General features: G+C 37.4%; 3 protein-coding genes across 3 annotated transcripts; 1 reads left to right on the top strand and 2 right to left on the bottom strand.

Moving 5' to 3' along the window:
- Positions 1 to 850: 850 nt before the first annotated feature.
- LOC145592522 (cysteine protease XCP2-like) lies at positions 851 to 2,740 on the top strand. The gene is made up of 4 exons (XM_081649015.1): positions 851 to 1,400; positions 1,485 to 1,720; positions 2,117 to 2,257; positions 2,339 to 2,740. Exons 1-4 carry the CDS (start codon positions 908 to 910, stop codon positions 2,552 to 2,554), a joined length of 1,086 nt encoding a protein of 361 aa, XP_081505141.1. The 5' UTR covers positions 851 to 907; the 3' UTR covers positions 2,555 to 2,740.
- A 220-nt stretch (positions 2,741 to 2,960) lies between these two features.
- Positions 2,961 to 6,203, bottom strand: LOC145592521 (putative inorganic phosphate transporter 1-9). The gene is made up of 2 exons (XM_081649014.1): positions 4,463 to 6,203; positions 2,961 to 4,044 (listed from the first exon to the last, which is right to left on the bottom strand). The coding sequence occupies exons 1-2, from the start codon at positions 5,155 to 5,157 to the stop codon at positions 3,126 to 3,128; spliced, it is 1,614 nt and encodes a 537-aa protein (XP_081505140.1). The 5' UTR covers positions 5,158 to 6,203; the 3' UTR covers positions 2,961 to 3,125.
- Positions 6,204 to 7,126: 923 nt separating this feature from the next.
- On the bottom strand, positions 7,127 to 11,359 carry LOC145592523 (increased DNA methylation 3-like). The gene is made up of 3 exons (XM_081649016.1): positions 11,206 to 11,359; positions 8,115 to 8,319; positions 7,127 to 7,691 (listed from the first exon to the last, which is right to left on the bottom strand). Exons 2-3 carry the CDS (start codon positions 8,281 to 8,283, stop codon positions 7,402 to 7,404), a joined length of 459 nt encoding a protein of 152 aa, XP_081505142.1. The 5' UTR covers positions 8,284 to 8,319; positions 11,206 to 11,359; the 3' UTR covers positions 7,127 to 7,401.
- Between the last annotated feature and the right edge of the window lie 332 nt (positions 11,360 to 11,691).

An 11,691-nucleotide genomic window follows, 5' to 3' on the forward strand; every position in this document is an offset into this window, starting at 1 on the left:
AAAATGTGTAATATTAACAATAATTTTAATTTCTTATTGTAATGTGGGGATTAGGTGGGGTATTGGATGGAGATTAGGTGAGTGTGGATATCCAAGTGGAGGGTGGGCGCGGGGATGGAGACGAGTTTTGGCCCACCTCGGGGATGGGAATGAGGATGTTAGGTGGGAATGAGGATGGGAAGATCAACATCCACCCCGCCCCGTCCCATTGACGACAACGAACCCTCCTTTAGGTACTAGTGTAAGAAAATCAAAATTCTCATCAATTTTCATACTACCATTACCCATGTTCAATCTTCAAACAATTCATGTTCGAATCCTACCAGCCTCTTGTTCTAGTGTGAGATCCCTTCTTTCACCTGTTCCCATCGTCGCACCTATGATAAGCTTGGGTTCATAGCATACATAAAAGAGGCAGCTCCATCGGGTTATTGAGCCCCAATAGGCCAATATCCCCTAAACCAAAAGTCTAGAAAGATAAAAAGATGAATGATGAATCCCTTTATTAGAAAAATGGTTCTTTTGGCTAAGTACTCATTAGAAGCACCGCGAATTCGCCAGTCTAGCCTTACATTCTTTGCATACACTACAACTTTGCATACTATATTAGGAGACAATACATGCCAATACTAAGCTAACTTGGACTCAAAGTTTACTGTCAGAACTAAGCTTTAAGACTCGTATACTGCAAACACAATTCTGATCCAAATCTCCAACTTTACTTGAAAGTAATATTATCTCACTTGAATAACCTTTAATATTACTATTAATTTGTGTTTTTTTCGTGTATTATACAAATTACACCTACTAATTAGCAAGCTATATAAATTCAGCCCCGAATCCTCCAACATCTCATCCTCATTTCTCACAATACACACACTTCCTGCAGCTTATTGGGTCTACAAAAATGGCTTTCGCGGCATCCTCTAAATTTCTCCTCATCTCGCTATCAATCACGTTGTTAGCCTCTAGGTGTGCCATTGCCAGTAATGATCTTCTTCACGATGATCACCATTTCTCTATTGTGGGATATGGATCCCACGATTTGTCGTGCATAGACAGGCTAATCAGGCTGTTTGAGTCATGGATTGAGAGACATGGCAAGATTTACCACAGCATTGAAGAGAAGTTGCATAGGTTTGAGGTGTTCAGGGACAACTTGGAGCACATTGATGAGACTAACAAGAAGGTTAAGAACTATTGGTTGGGCCTAAACGAGTTCGCTGACATGACACATGAAGAGTTCAAGAAGAAGTATTTGGGCCTTAACGCCGACCTCCCCAAGAGTGGCAAGGCCTCTGGGTTCAGCTACAAAGATGTCCAATTCGAGGCCTTACCCAAGTCTGTTGACTGGAGAAAGAAGGGTGCTGTTACTCCTGTCAAAAACCAAGGCAATTGTGGTGGGTATTTGCTTCTTTAATTCCATCTTATTACAGGTAATTGTTATGTGTTTGGTCACTGAGGAAAATAACTTGTTACTACAGGTAGTTGCTGGGCATTTTCGACAGTGGCTGCAGTAGAAGGAATCAACCAGATTGTGACAGGGAACTTGACTTCACTTTCGGAGCAAGAATTGATCGATTGTGACAACACTTACAACAACGGATGCAATGGAGGTCTTATGGACTATGCTTTCCAATACATCATGGGTAACAATGGACTTCACAAAGAAGACGACTACCCTTACCTTATGGAGGAAGGCACTTGTGATAACAAGAAGGTATGCATAATATTAATAGTTGTATACAATATTGCATCTCAATAACAAGAAAATTTAGGAGTAAAAATTTTAAGTTCATTGTAAAAGCTATATCATATAACCTCACAAAATATCAAAATCACACAATTAAACTGACAGTATAACCAAATACGTGCCAAGTTTTTTTATGATGATATTTTATTAGATGTTGCAATGGTCAAATTTGTTATTTTCCTTCAAGCTATCTTGAATTTTACTATCAGTTAAACAAAGTCCCTATCATATACAAGTCTGATAACCTTGGAATACTACATGTTTGAATAGGACTTTCTTGGTGATTGTTTTTGGTCCTCTGCAATCTGCATCCAACTGATCTCCAAAAATGACCATATACATGTTTGAATAATTGGTTATCAGGATGTTAATGAAGTGGTCACCATTGATGGCTACCATGATGTACCAGCCAACGACGATGCAAGCCTTGTCAAAGCACTGGCCCATCAGCCTATCAGTGTAGCTATTGAGGCCTCTGGCAGAGACTTCCAGTTCTACAGCGGGGTAACTAATCAAATCAAACCAAATTTCTAGCAATAACTTGTTAGCATAATATTGTCTGACCCTTTTTTTGATAATTTATAGGGTGTTTTTGATGGACACTGTGGAACTGCCTTGGATCACGGAGTCGCAGCTGTCGGGTATGGATCAGCCAAGGGCATGGATTACATTATAGTGAAGAACTCTTGGGGAAGCAAATGGGGAGAGAAGGGATTCATCAGGATGAAGAGGAATACCGGGAAGCCAGAAGGTACATGTGGTATCAACAAGATGGCTTCTTACCCTACTAAAAGCAAGTGATCAATTCATTAAACCATTACTCATCAGTTTCTGGTTGTTTTCCTGCCAAATACAGGAAACTATATATTGACTAATCAATCGTCTTGTGTATGTTATGCTACTTGTTTCGTTTAAATTTCATTTGACATTATAATTTCTTTGTAATTCAAGTTTAATTACTTAATAAGAAAAACAAGCATTTATTTATATTGGCGGCCTACTTCCCTGTCATTAACCTTCCCATCTTAAAACTAAGCTCATATAAGAGCAGATTAGTTCAAATATGGGTCAAGAATTCAAGATTAAACAAGAGATACAAAGGTGAAAACAATGAAGCATATCTATACTTTGCTGTTGTATCCTCATAGCATATCCATCCAGTTCTAATTCGTCCAATGGTTGTATTAAATGGGACTATGCATCAAAATGAGATATCATCACCAAATCGCTAAATATATATACTATGAATAACATGAATTGTTATAGTTCTCTTGATTATTCATATTTCCTATCTAAAAATTTGAAAAAATAAAATAAAATAAAAAAAGCTCCTAATGGAGAAAGCTAAGCACTACTAGACTCGAATCAATAACTAAGCAGGAAGTAGAACTTGGTTAGGAGCGTGTATTTGAGCACCAGACTCATCGCGAGGTCTAACCAATTCGTTGATCTCATTCAAGCTATTTTCTATTTCGTTCTCTTCCAACGACCTATCTTTAGTCTCAGGAGTGAAGAAATAAGTCACTACAGCTCCAACAAGAGAAATCACACCCAAAACGATCAACGAACAACCAATCTTTTCAGTCCCTTTGTTGTCTTTCTCCTTATCTTCATCTTCAGATACCCACAAAAATGCAACTGAGCCAATAATCGCACCCACTTTTCCAGCAGCCCCAGAAAACCCATGGCATGTTGCCCGAAACCTTGCAGGAAAAAGCTCAGCAGGAACAATGAAAGTGGTGGTATTTGGGCCGAAGTTGGAGAAGAAGAATACAAAGCCATAGAGGAACATGAAACCTATTTTACCACCATTCAAAAGAACTTTATAAGGCACTCCGATGGCAAATAAGAATATAGCAATAAGAATGAAACCCATCATTTGGATCATCCTTCTCCCAATTCGATCAATAAAAAAGACAGTAGCCCAGTATCCAGGAATCACCGAGCATACTGTAATGATCGCCTGAAGCCTGGCTACATTGTATGCGTCTTGGAAAGCATTTATCTTGTTTTCGTCCCTTGGAAATAAGGACTTGTATATGCGAGACTGGAAGAGGGTGCTGCTGTAGAAGACTATGTCTAGTAGGAACCATGTGGCAGCACAGGAGAAGAGATGGTGGCCATGAAGGTGAAGAAATTGCTTAGAGAAAAACGAATAAGTGGAGGGAGGTTCCAGAGACGACGAGGGAGGGGGTGTAGCCTCATCGAGTATTTGGTTCATTTGGACATCCAGGACCTTCTCCATGTCCTTTGCTGCTTGTACCACATTGCGCTCCACCAAGGCTGTGTACCTAATTCATAATAGCATACCACATTTATTTTGCCTTAATATTTAAGCTACTACTATCATACAGAGGTACTGGACCACCTAAAAATTTAGGCAAGCAACTTCCTCCATTCGATAGTAAATAGAAGCTCACAATCACTCTATTATTGCCAATCAAACAATTGCACATATATTTTTACTTCCCAAGCAATCATATATCAGCAAAACAGCTACCCAATGAGCCAATTGTTGGGTTAAGCAAGATCTATGCTAGACTCGGCAATTTAATGGGAAATTTTTGCATATGTTTCAATTAATTAAGAGGAGTTGATCGAGTAACAGAAAGTTTTAGAATTGTGAAACTTGACATGTTAATACATATTCAACATAAATGAATAATAAGATGAGATTAGAGTAGATATAAGTCGATTAGAGGTGGATACCTGGCGGTTTCAGGCATCATCATACGCCAATAGAAAGTTATGGCAGCAGGGATGGCACCAAGCATAAGTATGATCCGCCATGCCAAATCAACCGCCAAAGCATGCGACTTATGATCTTTCAAGGCGTTAGTGGCCTGGTTAAAGATAGCGCAGACAGTCATTATCACCATGGAGCTAAACAATATCCCAAACCCCTGCATGGAGAACACGGCCGCAATAAACGCTCCACGAGTCTTCTTGTTAGCAAACTCGGACATGATGGTAGCAGAAAGAGGATAATCCCCGCCAATTCCTACTCCAAGGAGGAACCTGAAGAAGACTAAGCTAAGGAGGACGCACGATTTAGATGTACAAATAGAGAAACCACACCCTAAGGAAGATAAAACCATGAGGACAAGAGCCAAGCCGTAGACTTTTCTACGGCCAATCCGGTCCCCAAGGATGCCAAACACAAGCTGGCCGAGGGCAGTGCCAAGGAGAGCAACAGCTACCATGGCGGATTTGACAGCAGTAGGGATGTGAAACTTTGGTGTCTGTTCGGGGTAGTAGACATGGCCAAGGAGGATGGTAATAGGAGGAATGCAAAAGAGATCATAGGCATCAGAGAAAAGGCCCATCCCAGCAATAATAATGGCCTTAAAGTGGTAATATTGTGTCTTAGCTGTGTCTAAAGCTGATAAAACTTTCAGCCCCATGCTTTAATTTTGTAGTTCTATCTTAAAACTATATAATAGTTCAAAATAAATATGATTTGGTGATCAACAAATATTGGAGAAGAGGAAAAATAAAGCAAGAAAAATTAAATTAAGTTGGAAGGTGCTCTCTGCTAAATTGAGTGATGAAGATGACAGATTGACAATGAAGTTTTCTTAATCTAGTTATGTTAAATATGTGATTAAAATATAATCAAGATTTTTTAAAGGATTTGAGGGCAGACTTTGACTTTGACTTGTTTGGTTGGCTGTTAGTCTTCTCTCTCTCCCCTGCTATGGACATTACGAGATGTCCTACTGTAATGGTTGACTATTATTTCAAATGGCCTTGATTTTTCTTTTTAATCATAGTATTATGTAAGTACTCCTTTTTAATTTCTTAAGAGAATTAAAAGGCTTATATTTCTCTAATGTGATCAATTGATCATATAGCTAGGACCAATTGTGTTGTCAGGACAACCGAGATTTTTCTCAGGAAAGCAAAAGTTGAAATAGACTCTAGTTTGTAGCAAACCCTCAACGATTATGTGAAACTAAGGTGACTTTTCTATTACAAAGGATGACTTCTTCCAACGTCTTTTGTAAAGATAAAGTAATACTCTATACTTCACACTTAACTTTTGGTGTAGGGTAAATACTAAATGTATTTTTTAACTTCTCCCTGAGCTCAATTTCTAATAAGCTAAATCAAAGCTTGTGGCGCTATGCTACTCCAGCAAAGGGTGTAAGGCAGTCTACCGTGTCTCACATACATGACTGCTAGCTAGGAAAAGTATATGAGGAGTAATTTGTAGAGGAAGTTGCTTTGAGTCCTCACAAAATTGTCAAAAGCAAGCCCTGAACATGGTCCATTCAACTGTGTGTCTGTGTACTGTATAACTCTTGAATTCTCTGGTATCAGTCGGGCATACCCTACTTCATGGAAAATGAACTTTGAACCTCTAAAAGATTTAAATTGTAATGTGTGCGCAATGAACTTCTTTTTAGGTAAATGATCATTCTCCAATTCATTTTGGTAAAACTATTGCCCCTCGTATGCACAAACCTAAAATTTATATTGAACGACAGAAACAATTAAAAAAAAATCAACCACGATATCAAATAAGAAAATAAATTCTTACATTCTTCAAAACAAAGTCATGCTATTGGGAGCATCTTATGCAGCACGAGTGTGAAACTGGTATCTCGGTGTATGTTTGTTACAAAACTCGCCCCTTCAATGATCTCGAGTCCACCATTCTTTCATTATTTTTTTTTTTACGTAGATTTGGATTTCATGGTTTTCAAACTGAATCCTATATGGGGTACTCCATATCTCTCATATCCAATATTAGGTTACTTAAAAGTGTGAATATCATCTCTCATAGTACGTCATGAAATTAACCACCGGTTCAGGTGATTTTGTTAGTATCGCTAATACAATAATACTAATCAAAGGTAGGCTGGATAAGTTGTAGGATCTTCCCAAGATACAACATGTGGAAAGGGAAAGATGCAGAAAAGTCTACAACCTCCCATTCATCAATCCACGATAGCTGAAAGTGGTGTAGTCGGGGGGAACCCACTTCACATGTGGATCAGTTTGTCTGCTTGCTTAGTTGTGTTTTAGCGACTGGTAAGCAGATATAGTAAAGGAGAGGAGAGGCCGAGCAAGGAAAAGGGGCTTGCATTACCAAAAGGATTTAGTTCATTAAAAGGCTAAGGAAAATGGATGCCCAAACCCTTCCCTTTCCCGATTTCATATGCAAGAAAGGAAAAATAGTAGCCTCTCTTGCTTACCCTCCAAATTCCTCAGCCAAACATATTGTCAAAAGATGACTCAATCAAATTGGGATCCACTACATCTTATCGAAATATATAACATTTTACATGTAACTGACCCAAAAGGCACGAGTAGAGAACGATATGAAATACAATCACATTATATCATTAATACTAATACCAATCCATAAATCATAGCTAAACATCTATAATTAGCTCCAAGCAGAAAATCAACTGCAATAGTTTAGCCAAGGCCCACCAGGTCATGAGTTGTGTACAATACAATTAAGAGTCAAATACCCAAGACCAGTCCGTAAGTTTGTCACATCAATTACCAACGTTATCAACTGGTATCCAGCTAATCTATTGACTAGTTGGACTGTGCTAATCCGGTAAACTAACAGAATACATACCTTTTACATGCACATCCAGCAGCTACTACACAGAATTGAGAAGCAGTTCAGCTCATGCAGGAATTGCAGGATCAAACTGATTACCACATGGGGGTACACCAGGTGCCTTGTATTTCATCACAACCCCCTCCAGGATACCATCTGACCTGAAAGTGGGTGAGAATAACCTTGGGTCAACTGGACCAGGCAACTTGAAAGAAATGGAGAATGGTCCAGGTGGGCTCAACTGTGACAAGCTCAGGTGGTACACAGTTTTAGGATTCTTTTTAGCTAGTTCTCCCCCTGTTATGTTCCCTTGAAGATGAACCTTCCCATCACGTTCAATCTCACAGCTCAAGTCACCTGCACAACAGTACAGCACAAGCGGGCTTTCAATATCACGACTACTATATGATTTAACCCAATCAGTTTTATTTTATTTTTTTTCAAAGTTTTGAAATGACTAATGCATAACAGTTACCAATGCAAAAAGATAAATTTGTTAGCTATGTCAGCAGGTTCGTCATTCCTCAACTTAATGGGTTTTGATCAGATCACCAACCAAGCGACAAGTCAAATTCAGATTCTGATCTTAAATTTATATGGGTCAGGTACTCAGGTTCAGAAATTTAGGTCCGCACATTTCAGATTATATATAGAGATCTTGGGTACTTGACCAAGATGCCAAGCCATTTTAATCTAACTTCCAGCTCAACACTTCCTTCACCTCCTCCAAAAAGGAAGCCAAAAGTTATAAGAGTGAACAAAGGTAAAGGAGGGACTTACAATTGTCCTTTCTAACACCAGGAAGTGCAACTCGAAACAAGTAAGCTGATTCACTTATTCCAATGTCAACGTGACCAATAGGAGGTCCAGCTGTTCCATCTCGAGCTGTTCCAGTTAGAACAACTTGGGTTGTGTCTGTTGTGAATTGAAGTGTAGGATTCTCTCCCATATCGACTCCGCCAACTTTGGTAGCTACAAATTTATACTAAATTTGCACCAGCGAAGTGTAACCAAGCAATATCAAACCATCAATCCCAAATTGAATTTTATCAATGATAACTAGTCTGTTAACTACACTTGAAACAAAGTTGGAGACTGAAGAAGACAAATTTAAAACAGAATTCACATGAAGGATCTTAAACCAAACAGGGTTAACAAAAAGTTAAACTACACTTGAAACAAAGCTGGTGACTGAAAGAAGACAAAATTTAAACATCCTTCACATGTCAAGAAGCAAGGATCTTAAATTAAACAGGGTTAACAAATAGTTAATTCATTACTTTAAAATGATAAAGCATGGTGTACTTAGTTGTATACACAAAGCAAAGTATGATATAAAGCAAATAAGCACCTGTGAACTGTTTCAATTGTCTCCCTTTGTCTTTTTAATAAGCAGTTGTCAAGGCACTCAATGTTCTGGGCCAAAAGATGAATGTTAAAAATGCATATTCATTCATAGACAAATTTTACACGCATATTCAGGAGAATAATTGTTCTTCCAAGAGGTAGCAAGTGAGGAACATATGTCCTAGATCGATTGTTGGAAAAGATCTTGGCAAATGTTAGTTTACAAACTAGAAATTCAGGAGATAGACTTTATAACATGAAAAGTCTGTAGAGAGAACATCTTGACTCCGCATGTATGTCAATCTCAATCATTTCTCCATAACCTAGCATCCTGAGAAATGTTTATCATTGATGACTATTTAGCCATTACTTAAACCAACTTTGGTGCATAAACCTCACAGCTATTAGGTCTAGAGCTAAAGTTCTCTAAACCAACAAAAACTAAACTCCTCAAAGGAAGCGACCTCATTAAACCAAGGGTAGCTTTACTATAATGGGAGCCCTATGCGATAAATATGAAATTGGGCATTGGATTCATAATTGAAGCAATACTAAATATTTAGTTTTTTTAAAAAAAAAAGATAAAATACATCTCAAGTATACCAAATAATTAAATAATGTGGGAATTAAATAGGGAAGAAAAATATGATGCACATAATAGAAACATAAATGAGGAAAAGGATGGCAATGGCATTTGGAGAAAGAAGCATAATTGCGAAGTAAGCATAGTAGTTGGATCCTTTCAAAGCACCTCCTACGGATTTGAACTCACACCCTTAATAATCAGTTTAACTGGCATTTGCATGCATATCATTATGTCAACTCTGAGTACTTATTTTCAAGCTGCCCTGCGTTTATTCCCCTCAAGTTCTTGAAATGAACCTATTCAATAGCTAAATTTTTTCTTAAACAAGTAAGTTTTAGGAGCAATTTATGTGAACACAGGTATTGTGAATACTATGGTCAAATGAGATAAAATTGAAAGGAATCGCCCATATGATGCTTACAGTAAAATCCCACAACAATATGTCAATAATCAACCAAGTATGAACATAGGCATTGTGATCTAATGAGTGACAAAAGGTTTGGAATTTACCATGATCACATGACTATATCTAATGCTAACACATATTGAACAAAATACGCTTGAAAACAATAAGGCTATACATCATCACAACACAAAATGCTAATGAAACCAGCTTCTGCAAGGCTTTTCTCCAAAAGACTCGCATATAAAAGCTGAATCAAAATCCCTCATCTCAATTAATCTGTCAACACTTCAAGAAGACCTAAGAAAATACATTAGGTGTGTGCCTGTGTATATAATCCTCATTGCACTACCATTCAATAATGAGAAGCTAAGTTTTAAAAACCCTAATTATACATAATTTAATAAACGTTGGGCAATATAACCCACATTTTCTCTAAACTAATTGTTGGCCAACGCTTAAGTCTCTCAATTTATAGAAACGTAATTATTGAAGTTAATAGAGAGGAGTATCAAGTATGTATTTGAATTAGATTAGGATGCCATTTTTTAGGGGTGCTTTTGATGAAAAGCAGCCTGATTGTATTATTATTTACAAGAATAACTGAATAAGCACATCTTACAAATTCAGTAAAGTAGCAACATGCCATCTTATAGGATGGAAATATTGTTAGAATTAGGACATGATCTTGCCTATACTTTAGACAATCCAAATTACAACAACAACAAAGCCTTGATGTCAAAAGTATTTGAGGTAGGCTGACATGAACCGTCATTCGAAACTGTCGGTCCAAAATGCAAGATATGAGAAAATTTTAACGCGCATTAATACAAGATTCAAAAGCCAGTATCGTTCCTTTTTTGGTCTTAGAGACCCACAAGGGCGAAGATGAGAATCGATCCCAAGATCCCTTGGAACCGGGAGGAAGTTCTAACCACTTGAGCTATCCCTCACTTTAGGGCTCACAACACAAATCCTACATTGCTAACGAAATTTTTCACTAGCATAAAACCCTTTGGCATCAATTTCACAAATAACAAATTCAACAAATTGATCTATGACTAAAATCCTCTCCACTCCACAAATACATATCATCACCAAGTCCTGTAACATAGAACCTTCCTTCCACATTTTCAACAATGAGCAAAACAAGATAAAAGGTTCATTTTTACCGTTCCATTCCAACATTAAAGGGTTCTGCAACGCATTAGAAACCAAATTTGACTCAATTATCAAATTAATCTCCAAAATTACATTGAATTCTGCTATCTTATGAATATCAAAAGCAAAATTCCACTAACAAAATTGCTCGTTATAATTTTTCACAACTTCGGTAATTATAACAAATACTTCAATAATAGACCATAGAAGAACCCTAATTTGACTAAACTATAAATTAAATCAACGATAAACCCTACATTTCACAGTATAACTACCTTTAAAAGCCATAGTAGCTTGGGAATGGGTTTGTGTACTAAATTGCGAAATCGATTTTTGGAATTAACGAAAATGAAAAGAAAAGAAGAGATATTTACCTGAGAAGGAGGTTCAATGGAGGAGAGAAAGCTCAGAAGGCGCTTCAATGGAGAATTCAGAAGACGCTGCACTTCAATGGAGGAGAGAGAAAGGAGTGCAGCGTATAAGTGAAATGGCTCAAAGGAGAAAGAAAATGGGTGAAAATCAGGTGGATAATTAATGTTACGGAAAGTAATTAACACTTATTCTTAGTCCGTTGATTTAACACACCAATTGGTTGTGGCCTTGTTGGCGTGGCGGTGATCGGGCTGCACTTCCCGTGTTCGATCTCGCGTAATAATAATTAAGAGACAATTGGAATCTAACCAATAATCACTCAAAATTAAGACTCAAATAAAGCCCAAAAGTTGAACCGAGGTGGATCATTAAAAAAATTATAATAATAATAAATAAAATTTGGATTACGAAATACTCCGATTCCATCAAAAAATCCAGATTTTTTTCAGATATCTAATCAGATGTAGTGTGTATATATATATATATAT

The sequence above is a fragment of the Chenopodium album genome, chromosome 18 (assembly GCF_948465745.1).
Source record: "Chenopodium album chromosome 18, dcCheAlbu1.1, whole genome shotgun sequence".
Lineage (NCBI taxonomy): Eukaryota > Viridiplantae > Streptophyta > Magnoliopsida > Caryophyllales > Amaranthaceae > Chenopodium > Chenopodium album.